General features: G+C 42.3%; 1 protein-coding gene across 1 annotated transcript; it reads left to right on the forward strand.

Annotated features, from left to right (window-relative positions):
* The first annotated feature begins 323 nt into the window (after positions 1–323).
* Positions 324–16,092, forward strand: LOC101963097 (speedy protein E4A). Its single transcript, XM_078023641.1, has 8 exons — positions 324–452; positions 5,952–6,024; positions 9,621–9,953; positions 10,788–10,846; positions 11,449–11,534; positions 13,309–13,477; positions 13,641–13,745; positions 15,313–16,092. Exons 2-7 carry the CDS (start codon positions 5,997–5,999, stop codon positions 13,707–13,709), a joined length of 744 nt encoding a protein of 247 aa, XP_077879767.1. The 5' UTR covers positions 324–452; positions 5,952–5,996; the 3' UTR covers positions 13,710–13,745; positions 15,313–16,092.
* The last annotated feature ends 682 nt before the right edge of the window (positions 16,093–16,774 follow it).

Genomic DNA, 16,774 nt, shown 5'->3' on the forward strand with positions numbered 1-16,774 from the left:
AGGAGACCATAAGCACAATGGATTCTCACTATTTTTGGCTGAAATAATGTAACAGTTCTCTGGCCTAATTGGTTCTTAAAAGCTGGTGGGGGAAATAGTAAAAATAAAATCTGCCAACCCAGGAACTCCTCTGCACAAATGCAGAAAGTGAAGACAACCGTTTTTATCCTGAGGAAGCACTGAGCCAGACTGTGATGCGCATCCTAGGCGAACCACTAAGGAGACTGCAGGAGGACGCCTCGCCTTTCTAATACCAAGCAGGGACCCTCCAGCCCGCGCACCAGGGCTCAGGATAAACTGCAGCTGGTCCTGGGTGAAAGCACTTGACGCACCGTGGGCTCACCGTTCTCACAAGACTCATCCTGAGTTCATCTGGTAATCGAAGTGGTCGTCCAAGCTCTTGCCTTTATCCCAACGAAAAGCAAAACTTCTCACATCTCTATGACAAGCAGGTAGACACAGCTCAGAGAACGGTGCCTGCACCAGACTCCCAAGGTGACAGGGACATAGGGACGCTGTCTTCCTCAAGGTTTACATCTTAAATGACTCAGGCCTAGGAATGCATTCCTGGCTGGAATGCTGGCAAGCAGCTTATACCACTTTTTAAAAGATTTAGATGTGAATCAAAGGGAGACAGGAATATTTCTAGGACCAGTTCTCTAAAGGAGAACCTCTACAAAAGGGAGAAGAGAGACAATCTGTACCTTTTGTCAACAAGCACAATGTAATCTTTTATTTATTAAGTTCTTTATTTACAATGCTGAGGATGGAACCCAGATCAGCCAGCACTCTACCACTGAGCCACACCTCCAGTCCCATCTTTAAAAAAAAAAAAACACCATAATATGCTAATAACAATGTCCAAGAATATGGTAAAATAAAAGGTGTTAATAAAAATAATAACATACTCAGGATAACCAACACAATATATTTTAATATAAAGATGCACTTTCCCAAAAATATCTAAATAATAAATCCATTTATGTCATAATTACAAACTACTCCAGAAGGGGTTTTAAAAGAAAATTACAACATAAAGTAATATTACATGTTCTTTAGATGGGGCAAAAAAATCAAATCCCACATACCCCACTAGGTTTTTATTAGAGAATGTGTTTATGGTGTTGGATAAGTCAGGAACTATTCTGTGATTTGCTTTCCTTTTTTACCTTAGAAACTTACAAGTTGTAGGGTATTAAGTAGGTGATGATTGGTGTCACATTCTCCATACTCAGAGTTGCCACTGGCCATCTAGATAAGTGGGTTAAACCTTGACCCCACTCCAGTGCCTCCTTGAGCCAAGAGAGCACACCTGCACTCAGCTCACCAATGCAGGTGTGTCAGGTGCTATAGAAACATAAGTCCTTGTTCAGGAGCTGGAATAGAGATCCACATAGGATGAGCCAGCAGGGAACCAAGATGGGGCAACAGGTCAGGGTGAGGAATGGGAAAGAAAACCAGGCTCTGAAATGAGGATTTCCAGATGTGTGCTCTCATCTGGGAGAGAGTAGAGAGGGGCCACCTTAGAAGGAAGATGTAAAGCAGGTGAAGAGGGAAACCCCAGAAACAGGCACACACTTCAGCTCCAGTTGTCATGTATTGCTGTGTGACTCACACAACTTTCTGAGTGCAGTTTTCTTGCCTAACAAAAAGAAATAATTTCTGATAATGAATCAGATTCCATATTTCCCCCAGCATTCCCTCCAGTCAAGGTTTAGCATTGTTGTTGTAAAAGGAGAGAGATTTACAAGGACCAACTCCATGATCACAGAGCAAGCAAAGAAGGTGAATTTGTAGCTGAGAGACAATAAATACATACGATATCTATCTTTATTTCTATATCTGTACATCAGTGCATACCAGCATCTTGAGGCTGACAATATTCTGTCCCGTAGATAACACTCATTTTGTTTCTGCATTCATCTGCTGATGGACACTTGTTTAGTTTCCTCTCTTTAGCTATGGTAAATCATGCTGCTGTGAACATCTGTGTACAGATCTTTGTTTTAAGTACCTGCTTTCAATTCTTTGGGGTATATACACAGGAGTGGAATTTCTGGATCACATGGTGGTTATTGTTGAATAACCACTAAAATGTTCCATTCGAATTTCCACTAGCAATGTTAAGGGAGTTTCAGTTTCTCCGCATCATTTCCAAAATGTGTTATTTTCCTTGAGTAATATTAACATAGCCATCCTCAGTGAAATGATTTCTTATGGTGGTTTTGGTTTGGATTCATGTTTGTATCCACTCTGGGATACAAATCAATCATTATTATTTTTTATATTAACTGTTATTAACTTTTCATACTTTCTAACATAATCCATTTCCCAAACAAGTTGGTAAAGTTTCTTTTACTCACAGTCTTGAACTTTATCTTATGACATAACATACATCTCTTTGTTTGTTGCGCTTGTTCTATTAATTCACTGACACTTATGTTTGTTTGTTCATAATTCTTAGTTTTATATGTCACCCAAATAATATGTCAGCATAAGTCTCTGATAATTTCTCCTTTTTCACTGTTAGTTTTTATATTTCAGATAATATTTCATATTTGTTGCCAAATTCCCTCCAAACAATTCCACTGATAAGATCATAATGTTGCGTTCTGTATCTGTTGAACAATGATGGTCTTTGTTCACCTGATTTCACAGAGATTTGTGAAATGGATCCATGTTTCTGAGCTTCTGCTATCAAACCTCCCAAACCTGGATTCAAAACCTGACTAGATTTGCTTTGTGGAGAAAAAAGATGAGATGTAGTTAGGTTTAAGTAAAGATCAAACAATTGAAAATGAGACTGATTATAATCTATTACTTCTGAATTGTTTTATTTCTCTTTACTCATCTGCTTCTCTTAACCACAACACTCTCAACACTTTCCAAAGAGAAACAACACACAGAAGTCCAACACTCCATCTATATTCTTGGTAAAGGAGGAATCAAGAGAAACGACATTTGATTTTTTAGGTTGAAAAACATTTCCACACACGGAAAAACTCATGCTGAATGAGACAGACACCATACACGCACAATCACAGACTTGCGGCTCCAGAAGCTCACCTTGCTAAGAGCCAGTGGAACTTTACTATTGATGATACCTGTGTCATACAATACTGTTTTCCCTGTAATCCCCTTTTACAGCAGATGTATTCTAGCCAGTCTCCATAAGATAACTTGGGCTGATTGACAGATATCACCTGAAAAAATCCAGCAGTTCTCAATTTGAAAAACTTTGAGTTTCTGTAATGATTTAAAATCAGAATGGACAAAGTGCAATGGTTTCTATCTGGAGTGTTCCTCAATGGCCCATGTAATGAAGGATTGTATATGGAAGACCCAAGGTGGCTATAGTTAGGCTCCATCACTGAGACTTTCAGCCAGTTGTCTTAGTATGTAGTCAAGGTCATGAGTATCTTTTATGACCCTGATTCAGCATATGGACTCAAGGTCATAAATATCTGCTGTATGCATTCACCTATGTAACCTGTTGGCACTGTGCCTTCTTTGGCCTGCATATAAAAACAGTCTATGGAAAGACTTGGGGCAAGGATGCTTCCATCTTTGGATAAAACATGTCTACTGTCCCAACTGCACCTCACATCTTCTTCCACTGCTAGGATCCTGAATCTATATCCTAGGTCTGAGCCCCTGCAGGACCTAGCTCCCCAACCTGAGGTGCTATTGGGATGCAGTAGATATGTTAGGAGGTGAGGCCTTGCTTTTGGAGATAGTTAAGTGTATGGATGCCTTTGAAGGGATATTTGGACCCTGGCCCCTTCCTGTTTCTTTGCTTCCTGGTTGCCAAGAGGTAAACAGACTTCCTATGCCACCTGCAATAATATATATACTGGACACCCATAGGCCCAAAAAAACAGGATCAAGTGACATGGACTGAAACCTCTTAGCCCATGAATCAAACAACCAAACAAACAAAAAAACCTTTCCTTCTTTTAAGATAATTGTCTAAGGTATTTTGTCATGTAGCAAAAACAGACTAACCACACTAGGTTATGAAAATAATGTTAAGTATGAATGATGTATTCATGTGTGAGTATGTTAATTTGAGTGTGCTTGTGAGTTTAGGAGCAGGTCGTGTATATATATGGGAATGTGTTCATGTTTGTATGTAAGTGATTTTGTGTATGCATGTGAGCATGTTCATGTGTTTGAATAAATGTGTGGCTTCTAACAACAAATGTGTAGTCCTTGGGCACACCATATGTCAACAGTGGATGTTCAGGCAGTCAATCTTTGGATGCTTGAGGGACATAGCCTGATGAAATGGCCATCATCTCAAACCTTGGTGTCCAGAGAGAGAACAGGGCTTTTTCCACCTGTCATACCCGAAATGGATTACTCTCCCCTGAAAGCTAAGCTCATGATTTCCATTCCCAACTCTCTGGCAGGAATTAGTCACTTAGTTTCACCCAAGTACAAGAAATCCATGAAGTGAAGCTCTACCCTAAAATTAGAAAGGAAGTGAATTAAAAATTTTGGCAATACCCCCACCACAAATAGAAAATCCCTGGTAGGAACATAGTCTCTAGGTGGTCTTCTTATGCCTTAAATGTTGTAACCCACTGGCTCCTCACAGAAGTCCTTAGGGTAGACATTGTTGTCGTCCCTATTTTAAAGATGGAAAAAATCAAGGTCTGAAAAAAATCAAAGCTTCTGACCACGGACATGCAAAATTCTGAACAGCGAGTCTTTTAAAAACTTGATATTCGCCAAGTCACATTTGGCATCTCAATGTAATTTAATCCCTCCTTTCTCTGCTCTAGCTTTGACACAATCAAATAGGATGAGAATCACTCTCATGAAGTAAATAGCAATTTTCATTCAGAATCTGAATTAATCATCCAACATTTATAATGGAGTCTTACTTAAAATTGAGTTCTTCTCTGGGGCTCGGGATATAGCCTGGGTTCAATCCCCAGCAACACACACACACACATACACACTTGAGTTCTTCTCTTCTTGGTCAAATGTCTGTGAATTCTGTCTCTATACAGGTTCCCTGAAAAAATAATTTTTTAATTACTTAGTCATCTTTCTGTTCATGGAACAAAATACCTGAAATAATCAACCTAAAAAGAGGATAAGTTGACTCATTGCTTTGGGGGCTGTGAGGAGCACAGCATGGTGGGCATTGTGTAGAAGAGCAAAGAAAAAAAAGAGTTGGGATCCAGCAATCCCATGCTAGGGCTCAGCTCAGCCCAGTGACTTATTTCCTTCCACTAGGCTCTACCTTATAGAGGTCCCCCACTTCATACAAGTACCATGCTGGGGAACAAGGCTTTAACACGTTAATCTTCAGATGATCTTCCAGATACAAACTTAATAAAGGTCTCTAGGTCCTTCCATGAATAAATATTCTCATTCAAGATTAGCTGAAAAATTTAATTCTCCATCCTCCCTTCCTGCCTCCATGCTGGGATCTGATGGGTTACTTATGCTAAAGAGTGGAGGGTAGAGACAGTTCAGGGGAGGTGAGCCTCAGGACCTTATGAAAACTGCCAGCAGGACAAGTTCAGCCCCAAGGAGAAAACAGAGGCTGGTGTAATCTGGTATGGAATGGCCAATAAATATAATGTTTGCTGGTTATAAAAGTTCCTGTGACTATCTCCACCTATCCCCTTCTGATTATTAAGATTATTCTATTAATAATCAATGGTTCAAAGTGTATAAAAATCCTCATCAAGTTTATGCTTTATACAACTTGACATTTGCTCTCAACTTGTCCATATCCACAGCTGGAAACTATATATTATTATAGCAGCACACAAAGTCATAGAGCATGCTCAGGTTAAGAATCTGGGCATTTCGTCCATATGCTATCCCATGCCTTTATAGAGTGTTATCATGTTAGTCATTGAATTCCCCATGACTTTCCTATGCTTTAAAACAGTGGCAAAACCTTGTATTAAATAGCCATCCCTTTGCAGGTAACCACTTGGATCATTAGGCTGTGCAGTCTGCCATTGTGTGTCATGCCATCTAAATCCTACTACCTCAATAGTAAGTACTAGCTCATCCAAATGAATGGGCATATAACCCATCTTGATATCTTCGTGCCTGCAGCTCTTCTACAGCATTCAACTCATCCTGCACAAATGTGAGCTTGTCCAGTTCTGCAGTCTAGAAGGGATTGGGGGTGCTGGGAACCTCTTGGCCAGCCTTTGCTGCTGCTCAGCATGACCTGGGTCTAAGTCCTAACTAAGGAATGAAGTTGACAATGCTGACACAGAGACTGTAAGTCCAACTTCCAGAAAACATTTCTCTGGGTGCTTCTTGGCATCATGTAGAGAATGGAAGCCACACTTATTTACATCTAGGAAACCACATGGGGAAGAGAACTGGAACTGGAATCAGCCAAGGCCTCAGTTCTTACCTCCAACTGTGCACCCACTTCACAAAGCTCAAGCATGGGAGCCTCTGAACCATACTTCTCTGATTCTCTGCACTGTGACCTCCAGGTGCCATGTCTCCCTAGATACCCAACTCTACCCATTGTTCTTTCTGCTCGGGGACAATGCTGGCACCCCCAAAGCCCCTCCTGCTCTGTGAATTGGAAACTTTTTATCTAACGAACAAGATGGAATTACCTCTCAGGGAACTAAATTCCTAAAGACTGCTATTCCATACATTTTCCCTCTTTTAAAATTTGTTTTAGCTGGGATCCTGTGAATCCATGTTGAGCAGAAGAAGCAAAAATCTGCCTTTCATTCTCTTTTTTCCCAAGGATTTCACTAGTTTTATGACAGAAGGGATAGTTCTCCTCAAAGTCCAGAGACCTTGAGTCACCAAAGGTTAAGGGAAGGTGAGAGAAATTTTCCTATTCACACGGAATCCAGGGCCAAGCAAGGGGGCTGTCACCCAATAAGAAGACTGCAGAATGGTTCAGAGGGTCCAATCAGGGTAGGATCCAAGGCCTGTCATAGTCTTGCCCTGAAGGGCCCTGTTCATACCTCACCTACCCACAAAAATGTTTCCTGGTCATTTCCTTCTGTATTGATTTTGATTTCTTTAGAGGAGTTCTGTGGCCTTCTCAAACCAGAGATTTGAAATCTGAAATTATAACAATGAAAATATTAAGATGGGTGGTGTCTCAGTCCATTCAATAAGAATATTTAAGGCTAGGTGCCAGCAGCATCTGTAGTGTAGTGTTCTTCCCTGTGACCTTATCCTCTTATCTCTCCAATGCATTGAGCAATGATAGTCATTGTTGTATCTGACTGCATCCACAGGAGGAAAACAGAAGTGGAGAAGCAATGGTCCATATCAGACATTATCTGGGCAGTTTACTTAATTTTTGGCCAAAGTACCCACATTTATTAAGAATGGGAACTGCCTAATTGTAAGCATGTCTATACCAGGTGGCCAGCAGAGACAGGAATATCAAACTACAACTGGAATCCTGGTAAAAATAATCAGGATCTTCATGGTCCAGAAAAGAAATTTTAGTGATAACAGAATATTGATTCAATAGTCATTCATCACTTAACGAGGAGGATAAAGAGTGAAAATGTGCCATGAGTCAATATATCACGTGGGAAGTCACAGAATGTACTTACAGAGGCTATGATGTCTCCTAAGTCGCTAGGCAATATCTTATATTGTGGGACCATCGTTATATATGTGGTCCATCATTGATCAAAACATTGTCACATGGCACATGACTGTACTTGAAAACTTTCTAGTAAAAAAGGAGTGTGTGAACTTCTAATTTTCTATGGGAGGACCCAATCAGCTCTGAGGGTTGAAGGCATCATGAATGGAAATTGTATAAACAGAGCAGCCAGTCAATTTGTCTCCTACAGTAGAAGGACCTGCTTCCTGACGCACAGTATTTTTCCCATCAGGGAGAAATTCAGTGGGCAGCACAGGCCTGTGAGGGAGCTGCCAGGGAACTTGCATGTCATGTGGAAGATCTCTGGAACCTCATCCAACGCCAAACATCCATGACAGCCAAACAAGGTGGACGCTCACTCCCAGCACGTTCCATGAACTAACTTGACTTTACTCCTGTTTGGCCTGGGTTCATTAGCATCATGCAAGACATTAAAATACAAAATGAAACTTCCAGCACAGCATGAATAACAGATGTGCTTCTTGTCAATATGGTCCAACACTGGCAAAAGAAAGACTTAGAATCCAAATGTGGAAATAACCCAATGTCCACTGAGGGATAAATAGATGTACAAAAGATGTAGCCTAACATGCATGGGACTGTTATTCAACCTTATGAAAGAATTCTGACCCACCCTCCAGCAATGTAGGGTCTTAGAATAGTGCCCAAAGTTAAATAATCAGGGGAAAATTACACAGGGGCAAATACTGTATGAGTCCACAGTATGCAAGACAGATGCGGTACAGAGAGTTGTCAAATTTATAGACAGAAAGTTGAATGGTGGTTAGCAGGAGCTGTGGGAGCAGAAGTGGGGAGTTACACAAATTGGTTCCATCACATGATATCCCACAGTGATGTCACAGCCATCTCAGTTGAGTATTCTATCATGTTTGCACAACTATGAAATCAACTAACAGCACATTTCTCAGAACATACCCCAATCATTGAGCAACACATGGCTATACTTAATGCCACTGAACTCTACACTTTAAAGTGGTTAAAATAGTACATTTTGTATATACTTAACTCACTGTTTTGGTCAGAAGCATAAAGCATGATTCGACTATCCAGCAGGAAAGCAGAAGACTGAGTAGGAGGTTCAGAAAGAGTTCCCCAGTCCTGTTGGGTGCTGTGTCACATCCCATGCACTCCCCCTGGCTTTTCCGAAAAAAAATATTGTCTTTCATGGGAGATTTTTTCCATTAGTCTCTTTATACATGTGATGTGTTCTTTAGGGAAAATAAGTGATAGTGAATTTCTAGGTCAAGAGCAATACTGGTATACCAAAATTAGCTAGATAGACTATAGAGAATAATTAGAATTGAGAAGCAGACTACAGGTGATCCACAGACACCATGACACTGTAGACACTATTTGAAGAGAGGGTGAGCAGGTATAGAGTATTCTATGATTTTAGATCCTCAACAGGTCTCCAGGTGTCAAGGATGCCTAAGGGTACAGGATGTGTTCCCAGCACAGATTACTGAACACAGTGAAAGCCAATAAACATTCAGCAGAAGAACTTTGCCTAACCTGGTCTTTTCATATCCAGCCCACTCTTCAGTGTACCTGTGATCTTTTGTACCTATTTAGCTCCCTCTTGGGAGGTCTTATCATTTCTTCTCTCCCCAAATTTCCTTGATATTCTTCTTCCTTTCCTGCCAGACTGAGCTCTGAAAAGGAACTCTCAGAGGGGAGGAAAATTCAACCTGGGTTAGGAGATGAGATTCAAGCAGAGGAAGCTGGTGAAGGGAACACAGGAAGGATCACTCCCCTTCATGGGAGAAAGTGTCCATAATGAGCAAGAGTTTTTGAGGAACAGGGAGATGGGATGATGGCAAGGAGAATCAGGGGCAGATGGTCATCAGCAAAGGAGAAAGCAACAGTTGAAGAGGTTAGGGTTTTTGACGGGAGGTGGTTTGGACGTACATGATAAAAGGCTGAATTCCCCAAACAGAAGCTTGACTTGGCTTTCTTTGCTCAGCCCCGACAGTAGAACCCAGCCGCCTGCCTCAGTCCTCGAGCCAGAAGAGGAAGACAGAATGGTCATCAGATTCTGGGGAAGAGCTGGAGGAGGATCTGCCTGGCTTTTTGGACTCAAACCCCAGGGTAGAACCTGGCCTCCAGAGTGGGTTCTCTGGCCAAAAGAGGAAGAGGGAGTGCTCATCTGATTCAGAGGAGGAACTGGAGGATCTGGATCCTGAGCCTAAGCACCCCTGGGATGTGGAGACCCTGTGTGGGCTCGAGATGACGTTAAAGAAACAGCGTGTATACCTGGTGCAACCAGAGCACCATGAAGTCTTTGCCAGGATGCTAGGTAGGGAGATACCCCAATTAGCACCCTCCGGTCCAGTTCTTAACACAAGAAGGAAACTTCCACTCACTGTACTTTTTTTTTGTACTAAATATTGAACTCAGGGGCATGTAACCACTAAGTCACATCCCCAGCCCTTTTTGTTTTTTATTTTGAGAGAGAGAGTCTCTGCTTTGGGCCTCGCTGCATTGCTGAGGCTGGCTTTGAACTTATGATCCTCCTGCCTCAGTCTCCTGAGTTGCGAAGATGACACATAGTCACTGCACTATTCCAATGGAAAAGATGCCCTGCTAGCCCTGAACTCCCCATGCCTGGAGGACTCAGAACCCATCTTCCCTCAGAGATCCTTAGATGACAGAAGATATTCTATCTTTGAAAAAGGTCCCTGCTTGGGATCACAGAGCTTGGTTCCAATTGTCCCCCTGAAAGTGAACTTTCGTTGACATTCTGGCTTTAAATATCATCATCCCTGAGAGGTGGGAAATGAAGCCAAGTTCCCACTCTGATGTGACTATCAAATGAGAAAATGCCCTACGTAAGTCTCTAATTAGGAGGTGGTGCAGTCAGAGGTAATCCTGGACCCTCAAGGTTTAAGTTCTTAATCATACTGATACCTGGCTGTTACCTAAACCCTCACTAAGTTACTTCTCTGTGGAGTCTCAGGTCTAAGCCACTGTCCCTTGCAGGTGAATGTTCCTGTCCTCTTCTCATCCACCTTAAACATGGGCCCCAACCCTAAATATATATTCTCCAAGGGAGGCCTGATTCCCTCCCCTCTATCTCACTCCCACTAAGCCCATTCTGGTTTCCAGACTAACACATGAGCTCTGTTCACAGAGGATCCTGTTGTCAAAAGATTCCTGGCCTGGGACAAGAAGCTGAGGGTGTCTGACAAGGTGAGGTTGTTCTCCACTGGGCAGTGTTCCTGCTCCAGCACAGCCTGGATGGGGGGGGGCTTTCTAACCCCTTGGTCCTCTGCGCTTCCACATAGCTTCAACACGATGCTCCCAGGTCCTGGCCCCTTTGTGACTTGTTAACATCTCCCTTCAAAGCCTAGAAGCTTCTTGAAGAGAGGACAGGTGGCCCTTGCCTCCGCTTGGGTGCTTTGTGTTCTGAGCCTGAGGCCAGAGTCTTGCATGGCCGTCCTCTCTTGGCTTGCAACCTGAGGTTCCTGGATCATCTCCTCTTAGCTCTCTCTGGGACCCTCTTTTCTCCAGCTTACCAAAGACCCCCCTGACACAGCTGACCTAAATGTTCTACCTCAGAAGGGCCTCCCCAGAGATGGCCATCCAGTGCATATCTAGGCCACCCCTCCTCCTGACTCCTCTGACTTGCCATTGACTGACTTTGTCTCCCCATACCATTCCCTGGGTAAGCTACAAGGCATCATTCTCTGAATAGTGGCACTGTCTTCCCCAGCCTCCCATTCCTCTGTCCCCACATTCCTTCCCTTCTAGGGTGTGATCTCTACATATGTTTTTTCCTCTCTCTCCATCAGTACCTCCTGTCTATGGTCATAGCTTATTTTAGCCGGGCTGGCCTCTTCTCCTGGCAGTACCGACGAATCCACTTCTTTCTGGCCCTGTGAGTATTTGGCCTCATCCTGTCAGTCAGGATTCATTATTAGGGATGGTGGGAGGAAAGCAGAGGGGCACTAATCTGACCGGAGCCTTTTAACCTCTGTTGTTTTTGCTCTGGGTATAAAAAAACCCATAGCATTATAATACAGTTTTCTTACAATTCTCCAACTAAAAACAAACACTCAAACCACCTTAAGGCAGGTTAAAAAGAGTAAATGAAATCAAGGGAAACATAAAGTTCACCTGGGAGGAGAGGTGGAAAGAACAGCACATCCTGTCCCTAGTCTGGAGGGGCGGTGATCTGACTACTCTCTCTTTCTTCCTACATCTACACCAACATTTATCTTCTGCCTCTGGATTTCCAGGAAAGATGCCAAATTTAGGTCTTGTCTGCACAGCACTGGTCCACTGTAAAATTCTCCCTGTGGATATCCCTCAGCTCATAGTTTTCTAGGTATTCCCTGAAAATCTTTCCAAATCTTTCCTAGCCCTCCTCAGCAACTGTGTTGCTCATGGCTTTCTAGAACAAAACTGGAGTCCTCGTGTGGCATTTAGCCTTCTCTATATTCTCTCCATCATTAAATCCTTTTACCACTAAATTCCTTCTGACTTTCTTTCACTGTTCCTTCCAAATTCCCTCTTCTCTCTCATCCCCTTGTGTTTCCTGTCTCCACACATTTGTACCTAAAGAAAATGAACTATCCTTAGAATCAACTAAAACACTGAAACCTCCATGGGTATGGTGTTGCTCACTCACACTCCTAGCTTCTTAGAAAGCACGCGTGGGAGGAAACTGGAGCCCAGGACAACAGCCTGACAATAGAGAGAGATCCTGTCTGAAAAACAAAAGAAGACATCAGGCTGTGCTGTGCTCCCTGATCAGTGAGCTACTGCACCCTGGAAGTGATTAAGGCCATAATATTTTATTTCAGTTTACACTTTCTTATCTCCCCTGTTCCTTGCCCTAATGCCATTGGACGGAACACCTTAGGAAGACAGGGTCCTATCAAAATATTCATTCATTGTTAAGACACTCAGATCAATTATCTTGATCTTGATCTTGCAAGAATTTATTTTATAGCATTGAGTCTATGAGGTGGTCATTATGGCATTTGCTATAGATAAAGATTTCATTCATTCATCTGTTCAATAGAACATTATGAAGTGTATTCTCTGTGGCCGGGAAGAGGGACCTTGGGAAGACAGAGATAATAATGTCTTGTTGAATTAATACACCATATGAACCAGACCCTCTGCTAGCCAAATGCTAGGAAAGGGATGACTAGATAAATTATCCAGGATCAGGAACAAGCCTGGATACTACCTGGGTATGGTGTGCTCACTCACACTCCTAGCTTCTTAGCCAGTCAGGATTCATTATCAGGGATGGTGGGAGGCAAGCAGAGGGGCACCCCCCCTGTGGTGGGGGACATAGATGTGAACACATGGAAGAAACTGAAGGGAGGGAGATGAGGATAGAGATGTGCAAACTGATGTCAACTGCACTGGGTGTGGGTGGCAGGAAGGAGCCTTAGGTGATCCAGCATCAGGTGATCCAGCATCAGGTTTGTCTTCAGCCTCAGGGTGTGAGAGAGGCCCCCTTCAGAAGGCTTCTATCAGGGGCCTCTGGACCAAGGGATGATCATCCGTAACACTGGATAGGGATGGTGCGGTCTTGTCTAAAGATGGTCAGCCTGGCCTCCTTTGGGGGAATCTGACCTCAGGAGGAGGTCCTTCCTGGTTGTATCCCTGAGGAGCCACCTGGTTTCTTTCCCCAGCTACCTGGCCAATGATATGGAAGAGGACAACCAGGCTCCTAAACAAGACATCTTTCATTTCCTGTATGGGAAGAGCCACGCCCAGCGTCCCTTGTTCCACAAGCTGCGCTACCAATTCATCCGTTCCATGGGCTGGAACACTTGGGTTTCCAGGGAGGAGTGTGAGGAGGTGGGTGGTGCTGTGTGTGCTTGTGGGGGGAGAGGGATGGGCTGACTGGAGAGACACGGAGAGGTGGGGTTTGCAGGTAGGATCTGCAGAGAAAACTCTGTAGGCTGCACAGGGAAGGAGTGGGTAACCATCAGTTTTTTGGGGGGGTTCTTTTTCTTTCCAGATTCAAACTTACAATCCGGAACTCTGGGTGTGGGGCCGAGATCGTACCCTCAATCCCTGGAAGACATAGGTCCATGGAGGCCTGAAGTCATTGGCGTGAGGGCAGGTATGAAATTCTGTTTCCATGGCCCATTTATTGTCTATTTAGGAGATCCAAGGAACCCAACTACTGACCTACTCATGTCACCTCCCACCCACAGCTACCCTCTGTACACCATGCAACAGCACAAACATGCACACACAATCTGAATCTCCCGGTCAGCTTCACAGCCTCAAAACCACAACCACACAGATCATCTACTACAGATGTACTACTGGGTGCTATAATGCTGCTCAGCCAGACCTCATAAAAAAACAGTTGTTACAGAAGCACACATGTGCCTTAACCCAAACTAGTTTCCTTAACCCAAACCAGTTGGGCCCAAATGCCAGCTTTTATGAAATGTCTCTGTCTAAAGTGAATAATATCCCATGAAATAGCCACGAGTTTCTCTCTCCCCCTGTAAATTAATTGCCCTTTTTGTGTGTATGTGCTGGGGATCATTGTTCACAACTAAATAATGAAGACTAAACATCAAATGAAACTTTATGTGTACAGCAATTCGGGGTACTACAACTGAGTAAGTTGTGCATGCAAGGCAAGCACTCTACCAACTGAGCTATCTATATTCCCAGCCCTAAATTAATTGCCTTTTTACCCTCTCCTTTGAATTCATTTTGGACCATTCATCCTTTAAGGATACCTAGTATGAAGATTTTTTTTTAGTTGTAGTTAGACACAATACCTTTATTTTATTCATTTATTTTTATGTGGTGCTGAGGATCAAACCCAGGGTCTGCTGAGCCACAACCCCAGCCCCCAAGTATGAAGATTAATTTAGAACAATGTGAATGTGCCCCGATAAGATATTCTATGCGACTATTCACATATTCAACCATGAAGATAATTCTCATTAACTCTATTTTCATCACAGTTTGCTTTCAAACAAATGGCTTACAGACAGAACTAACTCCTGAATGTCTTTTGTCCACTGATTCACTGCTTGGGGATGAAGCTCTCCTCTCCCACAAAGATATCATTTCCCCTCAAGTTCATGGTCAAGGAAGTTTGTCAGAACCACATCAGGTTAAGAAATATCAGGGCATCTTCTTACAAGCAATACATCAGAGTTACAAATTTGGGTAGAGCATAAAGCAAAGATTTGGTTTAAATCATGTGCAAGCAGTCAAGTTAGGAGCAGACATTATCTGGAATTGTTAGGGATTAGATAGGGATTTCAGTCAACTGGTATCCTGGTCCTCCATGTTGATATGTTATTGATTTTCAGTTCAGATATGAAGTCATTGGCAAGGACCAGGATGTGACTTATGGCCAAGGCTCCATTCACAGGTGTGCTCTAATCCACCAGCAGAATCAACTCAAGTCTTTGCAATGAAGCAGAACTCTGGGCCTGACCATATGAAACATATGAAACACCTTTTAGAGTTGGGGTCAGTAAAGTATGAGAACCAAAATTAAAAAGATGGTTCAGAGCTGGTGTCAAGAATGGAGGATCAGAGATAAAGGTTTGTAAGTTGGTCTAAACTCTAGTTAGGACTGGCTCAGTGTGTAACTCACCTTCATGTCTACAGAACTGGGTCCACGAAGTCTAACAACTTCTTCTTCCTTCCAGATCACTGGGGGAGACACATTTTCAGCAGGATGTCTGTGGGGACACAGAGAGTCATGAGAAAGGAAGAGAAGAGCCTCTGTATAGATTGTCCAGAAGAACCAAGACTCTTCTAGAACAGCTGCATATTTGCTCGAATTGTAATCCTGGGAGCTGGGGGTAGGGGAGATACTTCCCCTGGGAATGATGAGAAACTGGTTTCTTCTGGTTCCATGGTTTCCTGAGTCACTCCCTACATTTTAGAGTATTGAATACAAATCATCCTTGAGGTAAAATGTCAGAGTCCTACTTTTTATATGTAGTTACTACAGTCTAGGACCATTTGAAGATGGCATGCAGGGGTTCTGGTGGAGAGGGAATTACTTTTAAACAAGAAATTAGAACCATAGTATTGTTATACTTTTGCTTCATATTTCGCATTTTATTGGTTTATTTTGAATATATTGGCTACTGGATTATTACTCTATTGATTTTAAATAATTTTAAGATAGTTATTGCTTTGAAAACATATTGTTCCTAATCAGTTATATGATGGGTGTTTTATCTGTTATATGTACCCAAGTATTTTTACTTTTTGATAGAGATTTTCTCTTGTTATCGTTTTCATTTATATATCTATTATATTTTAGTTCAGTTGTAGTACCCGGAATTGTTGTACTTATAAAGTTTCATTTGATGTTTAGTCTTCATTATTTGATTGTGAACAATGAACTGTCCTTTTTCAACATGCCTTGACACATTTGTCCTTCATTTTAAAGAGGGTATGTATTTTAGGAGAACAAGTGTGCTTCGTGATTTTGAAGAGCACAGCACAGCACGTTCTTGGGGAAACTGAGCAAAGATAAACACCTTCTCACCTTCGTGACACAGTTGATCATGTCAGTCTGTACTGCTTCTTTGCTGTCAAATGACACTGTTGATTAACAGAGTTCTTGTTAATTGACCAAATTTCTTAATTCTGAAAATGAATCCTCAGTTGCTGCTATTCATACAGGAAAACAATAGATAGAAACTAGAAGCAGAAACAGGGAGGACTTTGAGGGAGACAACCCATTTCAGAGAGATGACCCTCAGGGCTTTCAGAAACACATTACCAGCTGGAATGCAGGCAAGAAGCTTATTTCACTTTTTAGGGACAAAGAAATATTTTGATCACTGGTTTCCTCAAGGAAATTCTGTAAAAAAAAAAATGGAGAGAAAAAAAAGGTCTCTACCAATTGGCAACATGCTATATTTAATCTTTTATTCATTATTTAGTAATTAATTTTCTGATTTTTAGTGCTCTAAATGAAACCCAGCTAGACCAGCAGTCCACCAGTGAGCACACCCCCACCAGCCCAATCATTTTTTTTTAATTCAGTGAAATTAACAATATCTGGGCTGGGGCTGTAGCTCAGTGGTAGAACACTTGACTCACATGTGTGAGGCACTGGGTTCGATCCTCAGCACCACATAAAAATAAGTA

The sequence above is a fragment of the Ictidomys tridecemlineatus genome, chromosome 10 (genome assembly GCF_052094955.1).
Source record: "Ictidomys tridecemlineatus isolate mIctTri1 chromosome 10, mIctTri1.hap1, whole genome shotgun sequence".
Classification (NCBI taxonomy): Eukaryota; Metazoa; Chordata; class Mammalia; order Rodentia; family Sciuridae; genus Ictidomys; species Ictidomys tridecemlineatus.

Bases quoted from the DNA above. Each gene is read 5' to 3' on its own strand.
- LOC101963097 (XM_078023641.1), top strand. From the start codon at position 5,997: ATGCCATCTAAATCCTACTACCTCAATA. The intron at 6,025-9,620 runs GTAAGTACTAGC...TTCTTTGCTCAG, and splicing joins TAAATCCTACTACCTCAATA to CCCCGACAGTAGAACCCAGC. The intron at 10,847-11,448 runs GTGAGGTTGTTC...TCTCTCCATCAG, and splicing joins AGCTGAGGGTGTCTGACAAG to TACCTCCTGTCTATGGTCAT.